This window comes from Lissotriton vulgaris, chromosome 2_1 (assembly GCF_964263255.1).
Source record: "Lissotriton vulgaris chromosome 2_1, aLisVul1.2, whole genome shotgun sequence".
NCBI lineage: Eukaryota > Metazoa > Chordata > Amphibia > Caudata > Salamandridae > Lissotriton > Lissotriton vulgaris.
Genome location: NC_141687.1, coordinates 16,110,077 through 16,136,418, shown reverse-complemented (window position 1 = coordinate 16,136,418; position 26,342 = coordinate 16,110,077). Strand labels below are relative to the sequence as shown.

General features: G+C 54.3%; 1 protein-coding gene and 1 non-coding gene across 2 annotated transcripts in view; one reads left to right on the top strand and one right to left on the bottom strand.

The window, feature by feature from the left end:
* LOC147729472 (unconventional myosin-X-like) overlaps positions 1-26,342 on the top strand; it is a 763,954-nt gene that overhangs the window by 634,456 nt on the left and 103,156 nt on the right. The window contains exon 27 of the mRNA XM_086954339.1: positions 8,017-8,260. Coding sequence (XP_086810465.1) covers positions 8,017-8,260 — 244 coding nt within the window. The remainder of the gene's footprint in view (positions 1-8,016; positions 8,261-26,342) is intronic.
* On the bottom strand, positions 14,822-14,928 carry LOC147729473 (U6 spliceosomal RNA). The gene has a single exon (XR_015308856.1). It is a non-coding gene; the product is annotated as a U6 spliceosomal RNA (small nuclear RNA).

The following is a 26,342-nucleotide window of genomic DNA, read 5'->3' as shown; positions in this document are numbered from 1 at the left end:
CTTCGGTAATAGCCCGTGAGGCCCAGGAAGGCTCGTACCTCGGTTTGGGTGATAGGGGGCTGCCAGTCCTGGATGGCGGCAATTTTCAGCTGTAGAGGGGCCACTAGGCCGCTTCCCACCTGGTGTCCGAGGTAGGTCACAGATCCTTGTCCAATTTGACACTTGCTGGCCTTGATCGTGAGGCCAGCTCGCTGAAGGGCTTGCAGCACTGCTCGGAGGTGGTGGAGGTGCTCGGTCCAATGGTGGCTGTACACAGCGATGTCGTCTAGGTAGGCGGCGCTGAACCCTTCGAGTCCCGCCAGGACCTGATTGACGAGCCGCTGGAAAGTCGCTGGGGCATTCTTCATGCCGAAGGGCATGACCGTAAAATGGTAGTGGCCATCGGGGGTGGAGAAGGCAGAACGTTCTTGTGCTCGGGGTGTGAGGCCGATCTGCCAATAACCTGCTGTCAGGTCGAAGATGCTGAGGTAGCGGGCAGCTCCCATTCGGTCGACCAGTTCATCTGCCCGGGGGATGGGATGTGCGTCCGTTCTGGTGACTTCATTCAGGCCCCGGTAGTCGACGCAGAACCGGAGTTCTGGGGTGGTTCCGGGGGCGGCTGCTTTGGGGACCAGTACGACCGGGCTGGCCCATGGACTGTCCGAGGGCTCGATGACCCCGAGCGTGAGCATCTTAGCCACTTCCGCCTGGATGCAGGCCCGTACCCGATCAGGTACGCGGTAGGCCCGGTGGCGGATAGGAGGGCTGTCTCCGGTGTCCACATCGTGCACACACCAGGAAGTGACACCTGGGGTGAGGGAGAACAGACTGGCGAACCGTGACAGGAGGGCTTGGCACTCTTGGCGTTGTTCTCCGGTGAGGGTCTCCGAGAGTCGGACCCCATCCACGGAGCCGTCTTGCTCTTGGGTCCGCAGGAGGTCGGGGAGAGGCTCGGAGTCGTCTTCAACCCCATTGTCTGTGGCCATCAGTAGGCTGAGTTCTGTTCGTGCAAAGTGGGGTTTCAGTCTGTTGGTGTGGAGGACTCGGAGTGGGTTCCGGGAGGACTCCATATCGATCAGATAGGTGGCAGGACCCTTGCGCTCGATTACCTTGAAGGGTCCCGTCCATTTGTCTTGGAGAGCGCATGGCTCCGTGGGGGACATTACCCATACCTGTTGCCCCGGCTCGAATTCAAGGGATGAGGCGTTCTGGTCATACCATTTTTTCATGTCCTCTTGACTGGCCTCTAGGTTGGCTTTTGCTAGGTCTCTGAACCGCCGGGACTGGTTGCGGAGGGTGAGGAGGTACCGGAAGACATCTGGAGGGCTCTTGGCCGGAGGCATCTCCCAGCCTTCTTTGATCAGGCTGAGCGGCCCCCGCACTGGGTGCCCATATAGCAGTTCGAATGGGCTGAAGCCTAGGGATTTCTGTGGGACCTCTCGGTAGGCGAAGAGGAGGCACGGCAGCAGCACATCCCACTGGCGACGGAGGGGCTCTTCCAATCCCCCGATCATCCCTTTTAGCGTGCGGTTGAACCGCTCAACAAGTCCGTTCCCTTGGGGGTGATAGGGGGTCGTGAATCGGTAGGTGACCCCACACTGTTGCCAGAGGGATTTCATGTATTTAGAGATAAAGTTCGTGCCTCTGTCGCTGACGACTTCTCGGGGAAACCCCACACGGGAGAAGATCCCCATCAGGGCCCGGCCGACCACTGGGGCTGTCACGGTCCGGAGAGGAACAGCCTCAGGGTAGCGGGTGGCGTGGTCCACTAGCACCAGAATGAAGCGATGGCCTTGTTTTGTACGCGGGTCCAGGGGTCCCACAATGTCTATTCCGACCCTCTCAAATGGGGTCGTGACTACTGGAAAAGGTTGCAAGGGGGCCTTTAGTTTGCGGCCGCTCTTCCCACTGGCTTGGCACGTGGGGCAAGATCGGCAATGCTGGTGCACATCGTTTCTCATCTTGGGCCAGAAGAAGTGGGTCACTAGGCGACTGTAGGTTTTATCTTGTCCCAGGTGCCCTGCCAGGGGGACATCGTGGGCCAGGTTTAGCAGGAAGTCTCTAAAGCGGAGGGGCACTACTAGTACTCGGTTGGCCCCCAGCTCGGCGATTCGTTGCTCGCTGTACAACAGATCATTGTCCCAGTAGACCCAATGAGTTCCGGAGGTATCCCCTGCGCTTTGGGCGAGCGCTTGTTGGCGGAGTCCCTCGAGGGAGGGACAGGTCTTCTGTTCCTGGCGAAATTGTTCTTGTGTGGGTCCCCCCTCTTGGGCCCACTGGTCAAGGTTAGCGAGGTCGGAAGGTTGAGCAGGTTCGAGGGGGGTGTCATGGTCGGGGGTCTCGGCTGGGGCGACCGGAGGCGGTGGCGCCGGCCATTCTGGTTCTTCTGGGTGATGGTTGGCACGGGCGGCCATGGACCGGGTGGTGACGCACGCCCAGTCCGGGACGCCCAACATCCCCAAGTGTTCTTTTCGCTCCACGGCTGCCCACGGGGAGCTCTCCAGGTCATTTCCGAGGAGGCAGTCCACGGGGGCGTCGTCTCGGACCGTCACCTTCAACATGCCGGAGACCCCTCCCCACTCAAAGGGGACGCAGGCCATCCGACACAGACTTTCCGAGTTGTCGGCTGATCGCACAGGGCAGAGAATGTTCGGTAGATATTGTTCCGGGGTCACCAGGTGACAGCGGACGGCTGTCACACTGGCCCCGGTGTCCCGAAGGGCTTCGGCCCGTTGTCCATTGATGCTCACCCATTGGCTGTACTTCTGGGTGTTAGCGGGTAGGGGGACCCGCGGGACCATGTCTCTTCCCCCTAAGCACGCGAGAGTCATGGCGGCTGGCTCCCACTCTTGATACTCTTGCTCGTCTGTTTCTTGTTCTTCGGAGATCTGTTCTTCCCCTAGGGCTGCGGCGGCCACATGGCGGGGTTTTGGACTCTGATACTGCGGGCAGCTTGGGTCGTTTGCATAGTGGCCGATTCGTTGGCATCGGTGACACGTGACATTGGCTCTGTACCCCGGTCGCGCCGGGGTGCTGCCCCGGTTGGCCGGGGGGGTGGTGCTGGTAGCGGGGGCGGCCGGAGTGTTGTCTCTTCCTCGTCCTTGGCCCCCTCCTCCTCCTCTGGGTCGGTGGTGACCATTGTTGTTCCTGTTCTGCTCGTAGGACCCATTCCGGCCCACTCTGGTGATCTCCCACCGGTCAGCTTCGGCTGCGAGCTGCCGGGGATCGGTTAACTTGCTGTCGAGGAGGTGTTGGCGTAGTTCAATGAAGCAATTGTTGGACAGATGCTCCCATACCATCAGATTGAACAGCTGCTCGTAGGTCGTGACGTTGTTCCCTCTGATCCAGCCTTCGAAAGCTCGGCTAAAGTACGTTACATAGTCCACCCAAGTTGTACCCGGGATGCGTGTGCAGTCTCGGAACCTCTGACGGTACATCTCGGGCGTGAGGCCATAGCGGGTGAGGAGGGCCGCTTTCATATGGTCGTAGGAGGTCATCTGGTGGTCTGGGAGCTGTAACAGGGTATCGCGGCCCTCATTGAGGAATCTGCCCCATAGGCCGGCTCCCCAATCATTTCTATCGATCCGGTGCGCAGTCATAGCGATTTCATAGGCCTTAAACCATTGCTGGATGTCGTCCTCTCGGAAATATTCTTGGACAACATCCTTGGGGATGTGTACTTTTTTCTCCGTGGTCCCTGGGGTGTGTGGTCTCTCGGGCACCCCTAATTCTTTATTCTGCTTGCGCAGGTTGATCTCGGCTAGGTTCCGTTCGTGCTCGTACGCTAGTTTCTTTTCCTCGAGCTCCCTTTGTCTCTGTTTCTCCTCTCTTTCTTCTCGGATACGTAGGTGCTCTAAGTTTATTTTTTGTTCGGCCAACTTGAGTTCTACGTCCATCTTGAGTCGGGCCATTTCTAGCTCGTGTAGTCGGGTTTTTTCTCTTTCTTGGATTTCGTCTTGCGAGAGGCCGGTTCTTTGCTCTTCAGGGGCCGTGTTGGTTTTTTTCGCGGTGCTTTGCTCAGGGGCTTCGGTATCCCCGGTCTCTGCCCAAGATTCCAGGGCATGCTTAAAATCGTCCTTGGTGCTTAGTCCGGTGGTAGCGATACCTAGTTCGATGCAGAACTGCTTTAGTTCACGATGGCTGTACTCCTCTAGTTTTTCCATTTGGAACTTCTCAGTTGATCCGCTCTCTTTAGTTGTCATTGTGGTTCGTTGTGGGGTGAGCTACTCTCTGTACGTTATGCGGTGATTCGGATCGCGCCGCTGGCCACCAATGTTGGACGGACCGGGAGGGTCGGCCGAGATTACGGGGAGAGGTCTCCAGGGAGAGCCGTCTCCAACGACTGTACAGACAAGTAACTTCCCCCCCACAGACGGACACCACACAAGATTGAAGGTTAACGAGACTTTATATGCAATTCTTAGGTTACGTTGGTATGATACAAGGAGGTCTGGACTCAGGGGTCCCCTCGATTCTAGTCTTTGGTTGAGGAAAGGGGTAGCGGGACAGTCTTAGTTACCAATGAGTACAAAATAGCTCTCAATCCTCGAGCTCGGCGTTCTAGATGATCGGGCCGTGGAGGAGCCAAGCAGGTCCCGAGATGGATGAAGAAAGGACGACGGTCCGCGGCGGAGCCTGCAGGTCCCGGTGGAAGATGACGGTTACAACGGTCCGCGGCCACGCCAGCAGATCCCGACGGCGATGAAGGATGAAGGTTACGACGGCTGTGGCAGCGCCAACAGGCAGGATGATGGTGCACAGGACAGAGCTACGGCAGCGCCAGTAGTCCGTCCAGGATGAGTTCCTCTTTACATCTCTCGACTCCAAGATACAACTGCCTTCCTGCTCTGGAGCTGCCCCAGTTATAGGGCTGGTGTGCTTTGATGTCCGGACCCTCGCACTTGGAGGTCGGGAGGTCCGGGATGAGGGAGTCCAGACACCCAGCAGGGGGGTGGAGCCAGCGCCCGGGGAGGCGATGGGCGAGCGGCACTGGGCGGGGGAGAGCCATCGGCACCTCTTCCTCCCATTGACTTGCCAAGTAGCCCGCTCACCTCCTGGGTGGAGGGTGGTGCCGGAATGTCTGAGGCCGGGCTAGGCCCCGGGTTGAGGTCGATCGGGGGCCAGGCGGCCTCGTGGTGAAGTGTCCAAGATGGCGGCCCGGGCTGGGCGCGTGGGCCGGCAGTGGATCGGATCCACGAGGTTAACGTGCTCGGGGGCAGGGGTCCCTGAGGGGACGGAGGACGTGCAATGGTGGTGTGTGGTACTTGCGTGACTGGGCTCGGGCCTGGTTGAGCCGGGGGAGAGCGGCCCTTCGTGTGGCCTGTCCAACACTTACACTCAAGAATGGTGATGCATCTGTTACCTACTGTTGCTTAGGGGATGGTGATGCGTCGGTTCTTCTCTGCATGGGGAGGTGATGCGTCGGTTTCTTACTGCGCTTCCGTGGCGATGCTACCCGCAATACCGTGATGCGATGAAGAACCGGTGCAAAGAAACAAAATGGAGTCTTCTTCTTGATGCTGCACGATGCGGGCACGCCAGATGGCCGCGCGGTGACTCAACGATTCTTCTGAGCCGCAACAGGCCCTGCGACAAGCTTCTCCTGTGATGCGATGGCATCTGATGCGACGGCGACACTCTTCTCCGGTGATGCGAGGTGCTTCTGCTATGCGATACGACAGCGGCGACATCCTCCTTCAGTGATGCGACGACAGTGGCTGCGGCAGCGACATGCTTCTTCTTCGTGAGTCGCGCTTCCAGGTCCTTGGGACAGGCAGTCCCTCAGAAGGCCCATCACACCAACAGGCACTTCAAAAGAACTCTTGGGTAGCTGGTTGGTGAAGGTTGTTGTCCCTGAGACCACAGGAGCTGGAGCCAGCTTTGTGAAAGGCAGGCCCAGCCCTATTCAGGTCCCAGATGCAACTCCTCCCAACCATCTACATGCATATCTCTCTATTCAGCCCTGGGCTGACTCACCCTGTCTCCTGGAATCCCCCAGCCCCTGTCACTCAAACTCCAGAAAAGGAATACATAACCTAGCAGAGGTAGGCTTGGATAGTTAGGAAAGAACATACCTACTTTCTGAAAGTGGTATTTTGAAACACAGAATGTTAAAAAGAACTTCACTAAAAGATGTATTTTATCATTCTGAGTTCAGGCATACTAAAATCGAAATTCTACCTAGTTCCCTGAGTCAGTTAAGATTATAAGATGTAATAATCAAACTGCCCATTCTGGCCAATGGGAAAAAGGTATCCTTGCAATAGCGAAAAAAACGAAAATGGCTGTAATTCACTATTAGGACATGCCACACACATCAGGGCTTGTCCTACCTTATACTTACAATGCACCCTGCCCTTGACCCTACCATAGGGGTGACTAATATGCAGAAAAGGGAATGTATAGGGACTGGCAAGTGGGTGCACTTTCCCAGTCAGCATAGCAGTACCAGACTTCACACAGGCTCTGCAATGGCAAATCTATGACACACTGTGGGTGGCACAACCAGAGCTGCAAGCCCACTAGCAGCATTAGATTTACAAGCCCTGGGCACACTTAGTGTACTGTACTAGGGTCTGACAAGTAAACCAAACAAACCAATCATGGAGTCACTAATCCACACATCAATTTACCATAGGGAGCACTTGCACTGTGGCACTGGACAGCAGTGGCACAGTGCCCATAGCATCTATAATCAGCAAAAACACACACGAGGCAACAGCAAAAAAATGGAAGGGAGACCCAGGCCAACAGTGCCAGGTCTAACATGAGACAATCGTTGGTGTTTGAGTGAAGGTTGTAGACTTCGGCAGAGAAGCAGTTAGTGATAGTGATTCTGCGACTTATGTGGGAGATTGGATTGAGTGGCACCTTTATGCTTGATCTCTTCAACTTTGTTTCAGAACATTTATATAAAGATTGTTGTTTGTTGTTGACGTCTGCTAATCGTTTTCTGTAAGAGGCTTTCGTTTGGTGCTGTACTGCCTCCTGATAACCGTTGCTGTCATTGTCTACTTTGATCTATCTCCTTTTGTGGTCGACACGCATTTAGTTGTACTGCTTGTTTGCTGCTTTAGATTTAGTCACAACTTTCCGGTTGTTGAGTTGAGCTAGAATAGCAAAGATAGTGGTTAGGTCTGCACAGAAGTTGATCAGTAGATTAGTAGAATGTTATATCAGCTGTTTAGTATTCGTAATGAGCTTTAAGGTGTCATGGAATGCTCCCCCAAGGCAACTTTAGCAAATATTGGTCTTTTTGCCTCAGCTCGGTGACTGATCGTGGATTTTGGATCACATCCTGTAACCCACAAATCACTGGCGAAGACTGATATTACTGGAAGAGATTGTGTTATGTCAGTGTCTTCTGTCTAGATTCTTGGCTTCTTGCAAGTCTAATACAGGGTGTACAGCTTGCATAGGGCCTCATTTGTTGGACACGCCCTAAATTGAATTAGGGATGAGTAATAGAGCCCATTTATTTAAACATCATACAAGCACACATTTTGGTCGGAATAACCAGGAAGTAGTGTGACAAGGCTTTCTGGCTTGCATCGGCCAAGTTTTGCGCCAATTTTAGAAAGTCCAGGGTAGTGCACGCTTGCAAGGGCAGACCGGAAAATTAAAAATGAATATGGAGAAGAGGTGGGAGGCATTCAGTGCTTCACCCATTTAAAAAAAAAAGACTAAAGCAGAATCAAGGAGGAGTTTACAGTAAAGAAACTTCAACAACATTAGGATTGGCTGAGAGCCCACTCAAGGCGACTGGAGGTGGGTAATTGAGCAAAAGGTGAAAATTACACTGAAGGACAGTCGCCTGCTCATTGTGTGTTGGTGACTCTCTTGTGGTAAAGGCTACAACTGTTTGACAGTAGAGACCGGCTCAAGGTCATAGGTGAAATTAGTCTAGCAATTCTGTAGGGGATGGCTCATTTGGTAGACCGCTCGACTCTGTGGTTCCTAAAAGTTTGCGCTGCCTGCCAATACTGCTATTGTCATCATTATATGTTATAATAACCATTTTCCATCAACTTCCCTTAGGTGGCCGAATGAACCCCTGGAGGCGCCGCTGGTGTGTGTTGAAGGATGAGACCTTCATGTGGTTTCGGACAAAGCAAGAAGCGCTCAAGTCCGGCTGGCTCTACAAGAAGGGGGGAGGCATGTCCACTCTGTCAAGGAGGAATTGGAAGCGCCGCTGGTTCGTGCTACGAGAATCCAAGCTGATGTACTTTGAAAATGATGCCGAGGAGAAGCTGAAAGGGACCATTGATCTCCGTAAGGCCAAGTAAGACAAACTTTGATCTTACGTGGGAAGAGATTGGAGGGTTGTGCAGCAAACCATACGGGAAGCACATTAATGGGTGAGACCAAGAGAAGAGAGACTATATAAAGTTAGTAAGGTAAAACATGCAGAGAGTATGAGGAAGCAAAGTCCATCAGTGACCTGTTGAAAGCTTTGAGAGGAAGGAGGTAAGATAAGCGGACATAAGTGGGGAGTTAATGGTAGCTCAAAGGATAGTAGAGAACAAACTGTTCAACTGCTGCTGAAGAGCGAGGAGTGGAGAGGTGAAGAGAGATAGAGGTAGAAATGAAAAGTAATGTGAAAGGATGTATACATGGGAGAGACAGGACTAAAGAGATGCTAACCACTATGGTAATGGAAGTGAGAGCATTGAGAGGTATTCTAAGTGAAATATGGCAGAAGGTAATACCAACGAGTGCATAGAGGAGGTGAGGACGCGAGAGGATGAAGAATGAATATGTGGTGTCAGCTGAGACGATGTGGCAAGTAATGGAAGTTAAGGAATGGAGAAGTTAATGCACCTGAGAGGATGAAAAGCAAAAGGAAATAAGAAAACAAGGATGTAATGAAGGCTGCGTGGATAGAAGTGTTAGACGCGAAAGCTGAGGGAATAGTGATGGAGTGTGCTGGCATGTAAGGGGGTAGATGAGCTAAACAAGATCGAGGCTGGAACCATTATTTTCAGATTGTGAGGGATACACTCAAGGTATCCACCTGATCGGCGTATAACTGCTCCACCTGATCGGCGTATAACTGCTCCACCTGATCGGTGTATAACTGCTCCACCTGATCGGCGTATAACTGCTCCACCTGATCGGCGTATAACTGCTCCACCTGATCGATGTATAACGACTCCACCTGATCGGCGTATAACGACTCCACCTGATCGGCGTATAACGGCTCCACCTGATCGGCGTATAACGACTCCACCTGATCGACGTATAACTGCTCCACCTGATCGGCGTATAACGGCTCCACCTGATCGGCGTATAACGACTCCACCTGATCGGCGTATAACGGCTCCACCTGATCGGCGTATAACGGCTCCACCTGATCGGCGTATAACGGCTCCACCTGATCGGCGTATAACGACTCCACCTGATCGGCGTATAACGACTCCACCTGATCGGCGTATAACGACTCCACCTGATCGGCGTATAACGACTCCACCTGATCGGCGTATAACTGCTCCACCTGATCGGCGTATAACTGCTCCACCTGATCGGCGTATAACTACTCCACCTGATCGGCGTATAACGACTCCACCTGATCGGCGTATAACTGCTCCACCTGATCGGCGTATAACTGCTCCACCTGATCGGCGTATAACGACTCCACCTGATCGGCGTATAACGACTCCACCTGATCGGCGTATAACGACTCCACCTGATCGGCGTATAACGGCTCCTCCTGATCGGCGTATAACGGCTCCACCTGATCGGCGTATAACGGCTCCACCTGATCGGCGTATAACGGCTCCACCTGATCGGCGTATAACGGCTCCACCTGATCGGCGTATAACGGCTCCACCTGATCGGCGTATAACGACTCCACCTGATCGGCGTATAACGGCTCCACCTGATCGGCGTATAACGACTCCACCTGATCGGGAAGCTGGATGGACAGGAGATGTTATTAAGCAGAGTGTACGCGCCTAATGTGGCCCAATAACAGTTCCTGGCATGTATTTGGCACTGATGTCGTTATGGTCCCACCTGCCATGGTTCACTGGGAGACACTTTAACTGTGGACTGGACCCACTCATCCATCGGTCCTCCCTACTTCTCCCATCGCTTGGGCAGTGAAACACTGGTTAATTCTAGTCCCTATGCTGTCTGAACGTTACATGACCGCTCCAGCAGACCTGCCACTGTCCATCAGAGAGGCGTTATTAGTGCTGCCGAACTTTGGAATCCACAGGGGAGGGCAGGCTGGGCAATCTTTTGCAAGGCAGAGCAATTATCCTGTTGGAGAAGGAGAAGGAGCGGAGCAGTTCAGGAGGTGTGCGGGAGACAGAGAAGGAGTGGATAGAGATGGAGGGAGACGGCGTTCGAGGTGGAGGAGCATTGCATGGAATTTGTGATCTGGGTGTGCTTAATTTTTTACAGCAAATCAGCTACGCTGGGTACAAAGTGAAGTTCCACTCTAATGGAATGCTCGGGAGGTGGTGTTGGACCTCCAGTTTGATCTCGGAGACGGGAAGTCCTGCATGGCAGTCAATCGCATGATACTGTTTCTTTAAAATGGTCTGGGGCTGTTTTGAGACTGACTGTGAGCATGTGGAGTGACAGGGTGCCACAGATGTCCCAGGCAGAAGTAACCGTTACCCAGGAGCAAAGCTAATGTCTCTACCTCTCCCAAAGGTACCACCCTCTCTGTGTCACCAAAGAACACACAAGAGAAAGGTAGGTAGCTTCAGAAAATGAAGAGGCCAAGAAGGACGTCAGACCAGATTCGTCAATCAGCCAAAATGAGGCGGGTCCAAGTCAGGCAGAGGCAAACTCTCTGTATAAATAAAGGACAGAAAGTAAACAGGCAACAATTACTTCTGGTTCTTAGTTCTACAAGTAAAGAATCCCCAAACTAGAACACTATTCCCTTGAACTGTGTGCCATCCCACACTTACTTGTGCATCGGCTGATGAGGGTCTGAACGGGTGTCTCAGGAAAAGACTCCTTGGGCTCTTGTAACCAAAAGTAAAAATGCTGACGAGAACTTCCTGTAGTTCAGCAAATCAAAACAATAACGGGGTATTCCTGAGGATTACTCCAGAAGCAGGCACAACTGCCAGCGTCTGCCAGAGTTAGAGATCAGTCGTGCTGTGGTGATTGCTTCTTTACCTCTTCTAAAAAACAAAGGAAATTCGTGGAAGATGAGGTCACCTTGAAACAGGACACTCGACTTGATTCTTAACCATACATGATGGAGGGAGAGCGCTAATTTGTCTTACTAAAGCGTTTCTGGGGCTGATCGTGACACACGTGTGTATCGTTGGATGCAAATTCCCATTTAGTAAAATAGACACAAGGGAATGATGGGTGGAGCAGTGATACTTTTCAGACACTCACCCCAGTCACGGATCTGGGTGGAACCCTTCATCGTCCTTTAGCTCTCTTCGCCACCCCAGTCCAGACACAGCTTTATGCTAATCAGTATTGACCCTGTTGCTCATGGGAATAGCCAAACCTGGCTTTCCTGGACCGGAAACAAGCCTCCTGGGACCGTTTTTTGGGCTAACTGCCCTCACCAGCCAGGCCTCCGTGTAGGGTATGGTTACTTGAGGTATTATATATCTGGTTTACATGACAGTAAGAGCATAAGGCCAGTTGGGCAACACATTATGCTAAACATTGGTTTTGGCTTGCCGGTTTCTAAGCCACACCCTTAATTATTATGCCACGTCCCTGTAAGAGACCCAGATAATGTTCATCCCATGTGTTGCATTGTGAAAATGAGTAATCCAATCCACAGGCTATTATCAGAAGTAGGTCGCATGCTTCACTCATAGTTGAATTATCAAGCTGTTATGACGAAAGATGCATGTTTACTATGCCCTGGCGAGGCCTGGTGAGGATTCAAGTGGAATGCCCCGGTTACTTACCGGTAATCTTCATTACTCCGAGTATAGTCTTCCTCGCCACATGACTTGCATAGTGAGCTTCAGCTCCACACCAGAACTCTCCAAAGCAAAAAGTTAGCCTCCCATGCCTCCCATCCCTTCCTAAGATGGCCGACCCATTACCACCTGACCTCTACAAGAGGCGAACTGGCCCAACCCATCAGCCTGAAACCACCAAGCACAAACATGAAGCCGATAGCCAGACAGGGAGGGAGAGATGGGAACTCATGTGGCGAGGAAGAGTATACTCAGAGTAATGAAGATTACCGGTAAGTAACCGGGGCATTACCTCCTCGTTAGTCTTCCTCGCCACATGACTTACATAGTGAGCACATACCAAAGCCAAGCGGCTTCATGGAAACACACAAGAAACCAACAGACCAGGGGAAGACCACGAAGGAGGCCAAACCCAACAGACCAGTACGAGTGGAAGGACCACCCAGGAGAGAGGCAACCACGAGTAGTAGAACCAACCCGGGACCGAAGACACCGGGAAGGCCGAAAAACAAACCGGACCCCAGAGACACCAAGAGTCGCCAGGAAAACCGCCCCAACCGAAGGAAGGCAGAGAAAGGCACGGGATCGCACCGCACGGAGCCAAAAAAGGCAGCAGCAACCAAGGCCAGAACAGAAAAGAGCAGGCCCGAACAACACACCAGGGCAGCCCAACAGGCAGCACAAAGCAAGAGGGGAGCAAAAAAACGAACAGAGGACATCCCTACCACAGCGACCAAACAACAAAAAAATAAAATCACCAGTGGAAAGAGACAACCAGTCCGCTCAACACAGCAACACCGCAAGGGCGACCACAACCCAAGAGGGAGCCGAACCAGAAAAACTGGGAAGCGGCACCAGAGCCATCCAACAGACAGGCAAGAGCCGGAAGAATGGAAAAGGGAGCCGAAAAGAAACAGAAGGGGGACAAACCCCGTCAAACAAAGGACCCCCGGAAGGGACCGCGACTCCAAGGAGAGAACCCAGGCAGGCACCAGGGAAAACGAACCCAGGAAAGGAGCCGGAAACGACACCGAAGAGACCCGGAGGACAACCAACCAGGCAAAGGTGAAAAAACTGAAAACCCACAGGCCCGCCCACGGCCAGAAGGGAGAGAAGAGGCAGAAAGAAGCCAATCGGCCAGGTACGGGAACACCCTGCACAGGGACCAAGCAACCGGCCCAGGAAGAAAGCACCCAGGCGGGCAAACAGACAGCCAGCCCACAACCAGGCCCAGCCCAGCGAGACAAAGAAGAACCAACAGGCATAGGAGAGCGGCAGCAACACACCAAAGGCTTGAAGAACAGAAGGGCAGGGTGAAGACGAGCCCGAGCCACAACAAAATACCCAGGGAGCCATCAGAGCCAACAGGACTCTGGACCCCAAAACCAGGGGAAAGAAACGAGGACACACCCACACCGGGAGCGCAGGGCCCCGCAAGGAAATCCTATAGCACCGCTGGAAACAAAAAAACAGCCAGCAGGCAAAGGGACCCCAGGAAGCGCAAAGCCGGGAGCCCAAACTAGAAGGCCGAAGAGCCAAAGAAACGGAGATCCAAAGGAAGCAGACAGGGCCAGACGGACCCAGGAGACACCCGAACCAGGCACAAAAGAGGCCCGACCCACAAACCACCGAAGGAGAGGCGATGAGAACATGAGCACCCAGGGCCAGAAAAGCTGCAGCCAAAAATGTCCCAGGCAAGGACAGTACCAATGCGCCAAAGACAAAAAAGGGGCGAACCATGCACACACCCCGGAGCACGAGGCAGGGGACAAACCCACCACAGGGACCAACAAGCCCCAGCAAGGCAGGGGAAAACCCCAGAGAAGCCAAGGAATGGCAAAATAGAAGCCAGACGGGAAAAACGACCACAGGGAAATCCACCGACCCAGCACAGACCGGGAACCCAAGCATGGCCAGAGGAAGGCACCACCAACATACGGGCAGGAGGAACCCAGCTCACCCAGGAGACAGAGCGGGAAGAGTCGGGGGACAAGAACCAAGGAAACGCCAGAGGTACCGAAACCAACAGGAAGGGGAGGATCCGCAAAGGACAGACCGGGGCGAGAAAACACCGCCAGCCCACAAGACCCAAACCACGACCAGAGGAAGGCCCCACCAAGGCAGACAACCCCAACCGGAAAACCCATGAACAGGACCCGGAGAGAAAGGACCAGCGAAACCGTCAAAAGCGACCCCACACCAAAAAAGGAAGAACGCACGCCCCACCAGAGGCAGGCGAAAAATTCCATGTCTGACCAGGCAGGTACCACCCAAAGGAAGCAGAGCCACCAAAGGGCCAAAGCCCCAAGGGCAGCGTAGGCCCGGAAAAGAAGGATCGCAACAAAGACCTGACCCCCAGGGGGCAAGGAGAAGCACGGCGACACCAGGAAGCCGACAGGAAAAGGGTGCAAGAGCCGCCCGCTGAGACAGGGGGGAGCGGCAAAGCTGCGGACCCCGACAAGACAAGGAGAGCCCTCCAGGAGCAGAAACAGTCAGCAAGAAAAAACTGACGCAGCCCAGAGACGGACGGACAGACCCCAACAGCAGGAAGCCCACAACAGAAAAGCCGTAGCCCACAGCCCCCGGAAAACGGATAACAAGGAAGCAACCGGGACCGACCCCACACAAAAACAGCGGGGACAGGAGTCCACAGGACAAAAGGACCACAGGCCCAAAGCCCGGAAGGCAATACAGCAAATCATGAAGCAGAGGCCCCACAACCCAACGCCACAGGCGCTGAATAACAAGCAATCCATAAATGCACCGCACAAGGACACACTTAGAACAACGGCAGGGACAGAACCCCGGCCTGAGACTGGCGTGTACCACTCAAGGCACGAGACATACCACCGAGCCAAAGCACCACTGACCCAAGCCAAACCAAGGAACCCTGCGAAAAGGCAGAGAGAGCAACCCAATGGGAGACGCTAAACATGGAACGCCACACGAATATGCGTGTCATCCTAGCGCAGGGACCATGCAAATCCTCACAGTATAGTTCCAATATCAGGAAATGTGCCGCTGAAGCAAGCACTGAGGAAACACGGAACGTACAACGAATATGTGCGTCAACCACTGGCAAACTGGCAACCCCAGAGCCCCCAGGAGGTAGCCGAAGCGAACACGCCCCAAGAGCACCCGCCGAGTATGCGAACCACACACGAGAAAGAGGGCGTAAGGGGATCCAGGCATAAAAAAAAAACGCAAGAGAGCACAGGCGTAAGACTGAGAACACGGAATAAACAGGTCACCAATATAAATAGCACAATATAGTGACTCCCCATAAAACGAAGTACCAAACAGTTAGATGTAGTCTCGAACCCAGGGAAACGCTGTCCAACTGGATCCATGGCTGCATGCACAGCATGTGCTACTGGCTCCCTGCAGCACCATAATAGTGAGCCAGAACACGGCCACAAACGAAGATAATGCGAGGCGCGGGGAAAATGGGAGCAAAATAACAGAGCCCCAGACCACACCGCCCGCCCCCCCTATTGACCCTTGGCCCGCTAAGGCAGAGCCTAACCAGCCCCAAAGAGACCGGGGGAAGGAAGGGGAGAGGTCCAAAAGCCCCAGAGTCCGCTAGCGCAGGACCACCAGCCAAGGACCCATGCTCCCGCAACAGCAGGAACCACTTACCTGAAGACGTATCTGGAGAGTAATGACGCGCAGAACAAAAAAAACAGGCTGATGGGTTGGGCCGGCCCGCCTCTTATAGAGGTCAGGTGGTAATGGGTCGGCCATCTTGGGAAGGGATGGGAGGCATGGGAGGTTAACTTTTTGCTTTGGAGGGTTCTGGTGTGGAGCTGAAGCTCACTATGTAAGTCATGTTGCGAGGAAGACTAACGAGGAGGTAATGGCTTTGCACACCGGTGAGCAGACTCAATTCTCTTGGCAACATTGGGAGGCCCCTTCCTTAGTATAGGAGAATTTATTTTATTCGGTCTTCGATCAGAAAAGAGAAGGCGCGTAGTTTGGGAGGTGCCTTTTAAGGAGAAGAACTGTGTGGTCAGCACAGCGTAGGAGCTCTTGATCACACAATGCAGTTAGGATACAATGTGACTAACGAGAAAAGCGGCATCCCAGTACTCCAGGACACACGCACTGCATTGTTTAACAGGCCCTTCTCATCGTTGATAGTTGGAGAGGCCGGCAAACGGCAGCCAACGTGCCTAGCGCGGGCCCTCACTGCCGGGTCCTCCAGGGGATCTGGCAGGCTTTCTGGGATAAATCTCGTGTAAATGCAACTCAGGGCGGATAGGCTCCATAGATATTAGTAGTTGTGTTCATTCTTATGCTGATAGTGATGGGCACTATTCGGTTCTCAAGCAGTGGTAAGGCAAAAGGCTAGAATTGCAAGGTTAACAGAGTGCAATTGTGAGCTTAATTTTCCTATAGACTAAGGCGAAAGAAAGCAATGTCAGCCTAATGATCGAGACCGGCATCAGTCTGACAACTGCCATTCTCACAATGTGCTGGAGAAAAAGATTTTTTTTTCTTTCTGATAGTCTTGGTAATTTACTTCGTTTTCTCTCCATAACTTATTTAGTTTTCAGAGAGATGGAAATGTCAGGGTGGAGGCTCGTTACTGATGTGGGAGTTCTGGGAGTAGCTGTGACAGCGTGCCCTGTAGCTTTCCCTAATTGTCATTTCAGAATTCTCTAAAGTGCTGTTTCTGTAAAAAGAACCTCCAACAGCATCCCCCCCTTTTTTATTATGACGCTCTCCATGCACTAATAATCTATTAGATTTCGGGACGCGTCTGGTCATATGGCTGTGCCAATTGTGGACGCTAAGGATTGAAGGCTGCGAGTAGCAAGTAATGCAACAATAGTATTAAATTGCTAGATACCTTAGTAGGGACACGGTTAACCGAGAAAGTTAATTGCAATACAAAATGGTCAGAGGTTGCAGGTAGGAAGGAAGCTAGGTAGTGGGGGGCCCGGCCAGCGACGGTTGCCTCTGGCCGGACTGTGGCGGAGTTACAGGGCGATCCGGAAGCAGAGAGATGCAGCACTGTACCTCAGCGGGCACATAGGGTGCCAGAGCCTAGGACCTGGGGCCTCATGGGAGGTTCCAGGAACATGTGTCGGCGCCCCAGTAGTCCTTCGGGCAGTTGTGGGCCTGTGCAACTGGGGGATTGCCTAGCTACGCCCCGCAAGGGGCGTTAGTATTATGTTTACCATAAGGGGCAGCACAGCACATGGTGGTTCGCCACGGTGCTGCCTGGCTCATCAGGCGAGCACACAACAAATACTTGAAATTTCACTTAATTATTTGAATAGAAACAACACAAAAATGATGGTGGACAGTGTTTTTATTATCACTGCACCAAAAACCATATATTGATTTTGCAATTGCTAGTATAGTATATAAAATTCAAGTGCGCCCACAAAGGAAGGGGGAGGAGTGCAAGGGAAGGGGTGTGTTTCAATTAGTTAACATCACTAATCAAAAAAATCATTAAGCACCAATCCACAACTGAAAACATCATTATCATTGATCCATATGTTGAAGATCAAGAAAAAACACATGTTAAGTAGAACATATCACATGAAACAGAAACTCCCGTGATGATTATTATTATCAATCTTGGGTTACGGAGTTCGTGTAAGTAGATGGTTGTTGGACAGGCCACATGAAGGGCCGCCTCCCCCGGCCCAACCAGGCCCGAGTACAGGCCCACAAGTACCACACACCACCATTGCACGTCCTCTGTCCCCTCAGAGACCCCTGCCCTCGAGCATGTCAACCTCGTGGGTCCGATCCACTGCCGGCCCTCGCGCCCATCCTGGGGCGCCATCTTGGACCTTCCACCACGAGGCCGCCTGGCCCCCGATCGACCTCAACCCTGGGCCTGGCCCGGCCTCAGACATCCCGGCACCACCATCCACCCAGGAGGTGAGCGGGCTACTTGGCAAGTCAATGGGAGAAAGAGGTGTCGATGGCTCTCCCCCGCCAAGTGCCGCTCGCCCATCGCCTCCCCGGGCGCCGGCTCCACCCCCCTGCTGGGTGTCTGGACTCCCTCATCCCGGACCTCCCGACCTCCAAGTGCGAGGGTCCGGACATCAAAGCACACCAGCCCTATAACTGGGGCAGCTCCAGAGCAGGAAGGCAGTTGTATCTTGGAGTCGAGAGACGCAAAGAAGAACTCATCCTTGACGGACTACTGGCGCTGCCGTAGCTCTGTCTTGTGCACCATCGTCTGGCCTGCTGGTGCTGCCGCAACCTTCGTAACCTTCATATCCTTCATCGTCGTCGGGACCTGCTGGCGTGGCCGCGGACCGTTGTAACCATCATCTTCATCGGGACCTGCAGGCTCCGCCGCGGACCGTCGTTTCCTTCGTCCATCTCGGGACCTGCTGGCTCCGCCGCGGCCCGATCATCTAGAACGCCGAGCTCGAGGATTGAGAGCTATTTTCCTCTTTGTGGTAACAAGACTGTCCCGCTACCCTTTTCCCAAACCAGAGACTAGAATCGAGGGGACCCCTGAGTCCAGACCTCCTTGTACCATTCCATCGTAAACTTAAAGAATTGCCTATAAAGTCTCGTTGAACTTTAACCTTGTGTGGTGTCCGTCTGTGGGGGGGGAAGTTACTTGTCTGTACGATCGCTGGAGACGGCTCTCCCCGGAGACCTCTCCCCTTATCCTCGGCCGACCCTCCCGGTCCGTCTAACATTGGTGGCCAGCGGCGCGATCCGAATCACCGCATAAACGTACAGAGAGTAGCTCACCCCACGACGAAATCACAATGACAACTAAAGAAAGCGGATCAACCGAGAAGTTCCAGATGGAGAAATTGGATGAGTACAGCCATCGTGAACTAAAACAATTCTGCATCGAACTAGGTATCGCTACCACCGGACTAAGTACCAAAGACGATTTTAAGCATGCCCTAGAGTCTTGGGCAGAAACCGGGGCCGCCGGAACCCCCGATCAGAGCACCGCAGCAAAAACCACCACGGCCCCTGAAGAGCAAAGAACGGGTCTCTCGCAAGACGAGATCCAGGAAAGAGAAAAAACCCGACTACACGAGCTGGAAATGGCCCGACTCAAAATGGACGTTGAGCTTAAGTTGGCCGAACAAAAAATAAACTTAGAGCACCTGCGTCTCCGAGAAGAAAGCGAGGAGAAACAGAGACAAAGGGAGCTCGAGGAAAAGAAACTAGCGTACGAACACGAGCGGAACCTAGCTGAGATCAACCTACGCAAGCAGAATAAAGGAGTAGGGGTGCCCGAGCAACCCCACTCCCCAGGGGCAACAGAGAAAAAGGTACACATCCCCAAGGATGTCGTTCGAGAATACTTCCGAGAGGACGACATCCAGCAATGGTTTAAGGCCTATGAAATCGCTATGACTGCACACCGGATCGATAGAAGCGATTGGGGAGCCGGTCTATGGGGGAGATTCCTCAATGAGGGCCGCGATGCCCTGCTACAGCTCCCGGACCACCAGATGACCTCCTATGACCATATGAAAGCTGCACTCCTCACCCGCTATGGCCTCACACCCGAAATGTACCGTCAGAGGTTCCGAGACTGCACCCGCATCCCGGGTACAACTTGGGTGGACTATGTAAACTACTTTAGCCGAGCCTTCGAGGGCTGGATCAAAGGAAGCAACGTCACAACCTACGAACAACTGTTTAATCTTATGGTATGGGAGCATCTGTCGAACAATTGCTTCATTGAACTCCGCCAGCACCTCCTCGACAGCAAGTTAACGGATCCCCGGCAGCTCGCAGCCGAAGCTGACCGGTGGGAGATCACCAGAGTGGGCCGGAATGGGTCCTACGAACAGAACCGGAACAACAATGGTCAGCACCGTCCCCGAGGGGGAGGAGGGGGCCAAGGACGAGGAAGAGACAACGCCCCGGTCGCCCCCGCTACCAGCACCACCCCCCCGGCCAACCGGGGCAGCACCCCGGCGCGACCGGGTTACCGAGCCAATGTTACGTGCCATCGATGCCAACGAGTCGGCCACTATGCGAACGACCCAAACTGCCCCCAGTACCAGAGCCCAAGACCCCGCCAGGTGGCTGCTGCTGCCCTAGGGGAGGAACAGATCACAGAGGAACAAGAGGAATATGAACAAGAGCATCAAGAATGGGAGCCAGCCGCCATGGCCCTAGCCTGCTTAGGGGGGAGAGACATGGTCCCGTGGGTCCCCCTACCCGCTAACACCCAGAAGTACAGCCAATGGGTGAGCATCAATGGACGCCGGGCCGAAGCCCTTCGTGACACCGGGGCCAGTGTAACAGCCGTCCGCTGTCACCTGGTGACCCCAGAACAATATCTACCGAACATTCTCTGCCCGGTACGTTCAGCCGATAACTCAGAAAGTCTGTGTCGGATGGCCTGCGTCCCTTTCGAATGGGGAGGGGTCTCCGGCATGTTGAAGGTAACGGTCCGAGACGATGCCCCCGTAGACTGCCTCCTGGGGAATGACCTTGAAAGCTCTCCGTGGGCAGCCGTAGAACGAAGAGAACACCTGGGGATGTTAGGCGTCCCAGACGGGGCGTGTGTCACCACCCGGTCCATGGCCGCCCGTGCCAACCACCGCCCAGAAGAACCCGAATGGCCGGCGCCACCGCCTCCGGTCGCCCCAGCCGAAACCACCGACCATGACGTCCCCCCCGAACCAGCTCAACCTTCCGACCTCGCTAACCTCGACCAGTGGCCTCAAGAGGGGGGGCCCACGCAAGAGCAATTTCGCCAGGAACAGAAGACCTGTCCCTCCCTCGAGGGACTCCGCCAGCAAGCGCTCGCCCAAAGCGCAGGGGATACCTCCGGAACTCACTGGGTCTACTGGGACAATGATCTGCTGTACAGTGAGCAAAGAATCGCAGAGCTGGGGGCCAGCCGAGTACTAGTGGTGCCGCTCCGTTTTAGAGACTTTCTGCTAAACCTGGCCCACGATGTCCCCCTAGCAGGACACCTGGGACAAGATAAAACCTACAGTCGCCTAGTGACCCACTTCTTCTGGCCCAAAATGAGAAACGATGTACACCAGCACTGCCGATCTTGCCCCACGTGCCAAGCCAGTGGAAAGAGCGGCCGCAAACTGAAGGCCCCCCTGCAACCTTTTCCCGTGGTCACCACCCCGTTCGAGAGGGTCGGGATAGACATCGTGGGACCCCTGGACCCGCGTACCAAACAAGGCCATCGATTCATCTTGGTGCTAGTGGACCACGCCACCCGCTACCCTGAGGCTGTTCCCCTGCGGACCGTGACAGCCCCGGTAGTCGGCCGGGCTCTGATGGGGATCTTCTCCCGGGTGGGCTTCCCCCGCGAAGTCGTCAGCGACAGAGGCACGAACTTTATTTCTAAATATATGAAATCCCTCTGGCAACAGTGCGGGGTTACCTACCGATTCACGACCCCCTATCACCCTCAAGGGAACGGACTCGTTGAGCGGTTCAACCGCACGCTAAAAGGGATGATAGGGGGGTTGGAAGAACCCCTCCGTCGCCAGTGGGATGTGCTGCTACCGTGCCTCCTCTTCGCTTATCGGGAGGTCCCTCAGAAATCCCTGGGCTTCAGCCCGTTTGAACTGCTATATGGACACCCAGTGCGGGGACCACTCAGCCTAGTCAAAGAAGGCTGGGAGATGCCCCCGCTAAAGAACCCTCCAGATGTCTTCCGGTACCTCCTAACCCTCCGCAACCAGACCCGGCGGTTCAGGGAGCTGGCGAAAGCTAACCTAGAGGCCAGCCAAGAGGACATGAAAAAGTGGTATGACCGGAATGCCTCTTCCATTGAATTTGAACCTGGCCAACAGGTATGGGTGATGTCCCCCACCGAGCCATGCGCCCTGCAAGACAAATGGACGGGGCCCTTCAAAGTAGTCGAGCGCAAGGGCCCTGCCACCTATCTCATCGACATGGAATCGCCCCGGAACCCCCTCCGGGTCCTCCACGCTAACAGACTGAAGCCCCACTTTGTGCGTACAGAACTCAGCCTCCTGATGGCCACAGACAATGGGGCTGAAGAAGACTCCGAGCCCCTCCCTGACCTCCTACGGACTCGGGAGCAAGACGGCTCCGTGGATGGGGTCCGACTCTCGGAAGCCCTCACCAGAGAGCAACACCAGGAGTGTCGAGTCCTCCTGTCACAGTTCGCCAGCCTGTTCTCCCTCACCCCAGGTGTCACTTCCTGGTGTGTGCACGATGTGGACACGGGGGACAGCCCCCCTATCCGCCACCGGGCCTACCGCGTGCCAGATCGGGTACGGGCCTGCATCCAGGAAGAAGTAGCCAAGATGCTCGCGCTCGGGGTCATCGAGCCCTCAGACAGCCCCTGGGCCAGCCCTGTAGTACTGGTCCCCAAAGCAGCTGCCCCCGGCACCACCCCAGAACTCCGGTTCTGCGTTGACTACCGGGGCTTGAATGCGGTCACCAGAACAGACGCACATCCCATCCCCCGGGCAGATGAACTAATCGACCGCATGGGAGCTGCCCGCTACCTCAGTATCTTCGACCTGACGGCGGGCTACTGGCAAATCGGCCTCACACCCCGGGCGCAAGAACGCTCTGCCTTTTCCACCCCCGATGGCCATTACCATTTCACAGTCATGCCCTTCGGCATGAAGAATGCCCCAGCAACATTCCAACGGCTCGTCAATCAGGTCCTGGCGGGGCTCGAAGAATTCAGCGCCGCCTACCTAGACGACATCGCTGTATACAGCCACCATTGGTCCGAACACCTCCACCACCTCCGAACAGTGCTGCAAGCCCTTCAGCGAGCTGGCCTCACGATCAAGGCCAGCAAGTGTCAAATTGGGCAAGGGTCTGTAACCTACCTCGGACACCAGGTGGGAAGCGGCCTGGTGGACCCTCTGCAGCTAAAAATTGCCGCCATCCAATCCTGGCAGCCCCCCATCACCCCGACCGAAGTACGAGCCTTCCTGGGCCTCACGGGCTATTACCGAAGGTTCGTGAAAGACTATGGTACGATGGTGGGGCCCCTCACAGAACTCACGTCAAAGAATCAGCCCAAGAAAGTCGACTGGACCCCCGAGTGTCAAGCTGCATTTGAACAATTGAAAGCCGCCATGTGTTCCGCCCCTGTGCTCCAGGCCCCCGACTACAGCCGGGAGTTCGTCGTCCAGACGGATGCCTCCGACCATGGCATTGGGGCAGTCCTGTCTCAAGTGAACGCCGAAGGCCTTGATCAACCGGTGGCCTTCATCAGCCGGCGACTCCTACCACGGGAACAACGCTGGAGCACCATAGAGAGGGAGGCCTTCGCTGTAGTCTGGGCCCTCAAGAAACTCCGGCCCTACCTTTTTGGTACCCACTTCCGGGTGCAGACCGACCACCGACCCCTGCAGTGGCTGATGCAGATGCGGGGGGAAAACCCGAAGTTACTACGCTGGTCCATCTCCCTGCAGGGTATGGACTTCACAGTTGAACACCGGCCTGGGCCAGATCACGCCAACGCGGATGGCCTGTCCCGATTCTTCCGCCTCGACGAGGAGAGTCCCCAAGAAGATGGGTAACTCTCCCCGCCTTCAGCTGGGGGGGACGCATGTTGGACAGGCCACATGAAGGGCCGCCTCCCCCGGCCCAACCAGGCCCGAGTCCAGGCCCACAAGTACCACACACCACCATTGCACGTCCTCTGTCCCCTCAGAGACCCCTGCCCTCGAGCATGTCAACCTCGTGGGTCCGATCCACTGCCGGCCCTCGCGCCCATCCTGGGGCGCCATCTTGGACCTTCCACCACGAGGCCGCCTGGCCCCCGATCGACCTCAACCCTGGGCCTGGCCCGGCCTCAGACATCCCGGCACCACCATCCACCCAGGAGGTGAGCGGGCTACTTGGCAAGTCAATGGGAGAAAGAGGTGTCGATGGCTCTCCCCCGCCAAGTGCCGCTCGCCCATCGCCTCCCCGGGCGCCGGCTCCACCCCCCTGCTGGGTGTCTGGACTCCCTCATCCCGGACCTCCCGACCTCCAAGTGCGAGGGTCCGGACATCAAAGCACACCAGCCCTATAACTGGGGCAGCTCCAGAGCAGGAAGGCAGTTGTATCTTGGAGTCGAGAGACGCAAAGAAGAACTCATCCTTGACGGACTACTGGCGCTGCCGTAGCTCTGTCTTGTGCACCATCGTCTGGCCTGCTGGTGCTGCCGCAACCTTCGTAACCTTCATATCCTTCATCGTCGTCGGGACCTGCTGGCGTGGCCGCGGACCGTTGTAACCATCATCTTCATCGGGACCTGCAGGCTCCGCCGCGGACCGTCGTTTCCTTCGTCCATCTCGGGACCTGCTGGCTCCGCCGCGGCCCGATCATCTAGAACGCCGAGCTCGAGGATTGAGAGCTATTTTCCTCTTTGTGGTAACAAGACTGTCCCGCTACCCTTTTCCCAAACCAGAGACTAGAATCGAGGGGACCCCTGAGTCCAGACCTCCTTGTACCATTCCATCGTAAACTTAAAGAATTGCCTATAAAGTCTCGTTGAACTTTAACCTTGTGTGGTGTCCGTCTGTGGGGGGGAAGTTACTTGTCTGTACGATCGCTGGAGACGGCTCTCCCCGGAGACCTCTCCCCTTATCCTCGGCCGACCCTCCCGGTCCGTCTAACAATGGTGGTCTACGTTTCGACCCAAAGGTGTAGGATATCCGAGGTGGATTGTACAACAATCACACAGAAGGAGCAGTCACACCCGGTTCCAGGCTGACACGCGCTGACGCTGGCTCCGTTTCTGACCGACCACGGACGGCGGCCGGTTGTGCTCGATCCACTTTTGGGACGCACTAGTTACGAAGCTTTCAACTACTGTAAAGGAGACGTGCTGTGACTGCTCCTTCTGTGTGATTGTTGTACAATCCACCTCGGATGAACGCCTGTGTTTGAGAAATACGGACATAATCCACATATCCTGCCTTGGCATCAAGACCAGGACACAGCCCCACTCCTTCCTTCACCCCCCCAACGTCCTGATGAAGACCCGCGAGTAAGGATCCATTATCCTACACCTTTGGGTCGAAACGTAGACCACCATCTACTTACACGAACTCCTTAACCCAAGATTGATAATAATAACCATCAATATATGGTTTTTGGTGCAGTGATAATAAAAACACTGTCCACCATCATTTTTGTGTTGTTTCTATTCAAATAATTAAGTGAAATTTCAAGTATTTGTTGTGTGTTTGGTCAGGGACCCCTTCATATATCTCAACCTATTACCCAGGTCCCACTGACCACATGGGTCGAACCCCTCTATTCATAATATGGCTCATCAGGCGGGCAGGTGGCGAGAATGCGGCCTGCCCTTGGATTGCCCGTAAGATAACCCACTATGATTACATAACGTTGTATGTAATAAAATAATTTCTTCCCAATCTAACACTGGTGTCTAGTGTGTTATTTGTGGGATGCATGCCAAGTGTGGGGTGGGGGGTCCTGTTGCCCTGCAGTGTCTAGTAGAAATTTAAGAAAGGGAAACTGGCACAATTCCGGCAACAGAAATATGTTTAACGCGTCCTCATGTTAACCTGTAACGTGGGAAGCTAAGTAATCCAAGGCAAGGCAATCAGACGGTGCAGCGCGACTGTGCGCTGAATAAAGTTCTTCAATAACAACAACAAAATGTTCACGCATACGCGTTCGTAAGTATCGCGGGCTCGCGCTGAGGGAAAAAGGGAACAGCGCATTTCAACAAAACAGCAGAGGCCGCTTGCCGGGAATGTATTGGCGCTACACGCGCTCGGTATACAATATTAGAATCCTGAAAGGTATGGCACACTTCGGGCAGCACTCAATATCCAGGAAAGCTCGGACAGGGTGATTTCCAGATACTCCAAATCTTGGGACCAAACAAGGAAAACCAACAAGGAAAGCCAAGCACTCCAACCTTGCACCTGGAGGCTGAAGAACCTCCCCATCACCTGATCGGTCCCAAAGCAGTATGGGACAACACACAACCCGCCTCCCTTGCAGTGCATTCTGGGTTATGTAGTGTAACTATGCAACATGTAGCTCTAGTTCTATCATGGAGGAAGTGGACAGTATTTTCTATCTTCTAGAGGGTCTCCACTTAAACGTGTCCCTCATCCATTAAGACGTGTATGTCTAATTTGACAGCGGGTCGGTGTCTGAATGACGGCATGGTACGTTCTGGTATCATCTGGCGAGGATAACTTGGCTGGCTACGTTTCCGAATCTGCATTATCCACTTGGTTAACATTGTAGTCATCACTGTCCCCTGCCCCAGGGGAGAGGGTGGTGGTGGTGCCGGAAGAGATGATGATGGTTGTGGTGCAGGAGATGATGTTGGTGGTGGGTGTTCAGGAGGGGGTGGTGGTAATGGTGCAGAGGGAGATGGTGGTAGTGGGTGTGCAGGAGGAGGTGGTGGTAATGGTGAAGAAGGAGATGGTGGTAGTGGTGGTGCAGGAGGAGGTACTGGTGGTGGAGATGCAGGAGGAGATTGTGGGGCTTGTA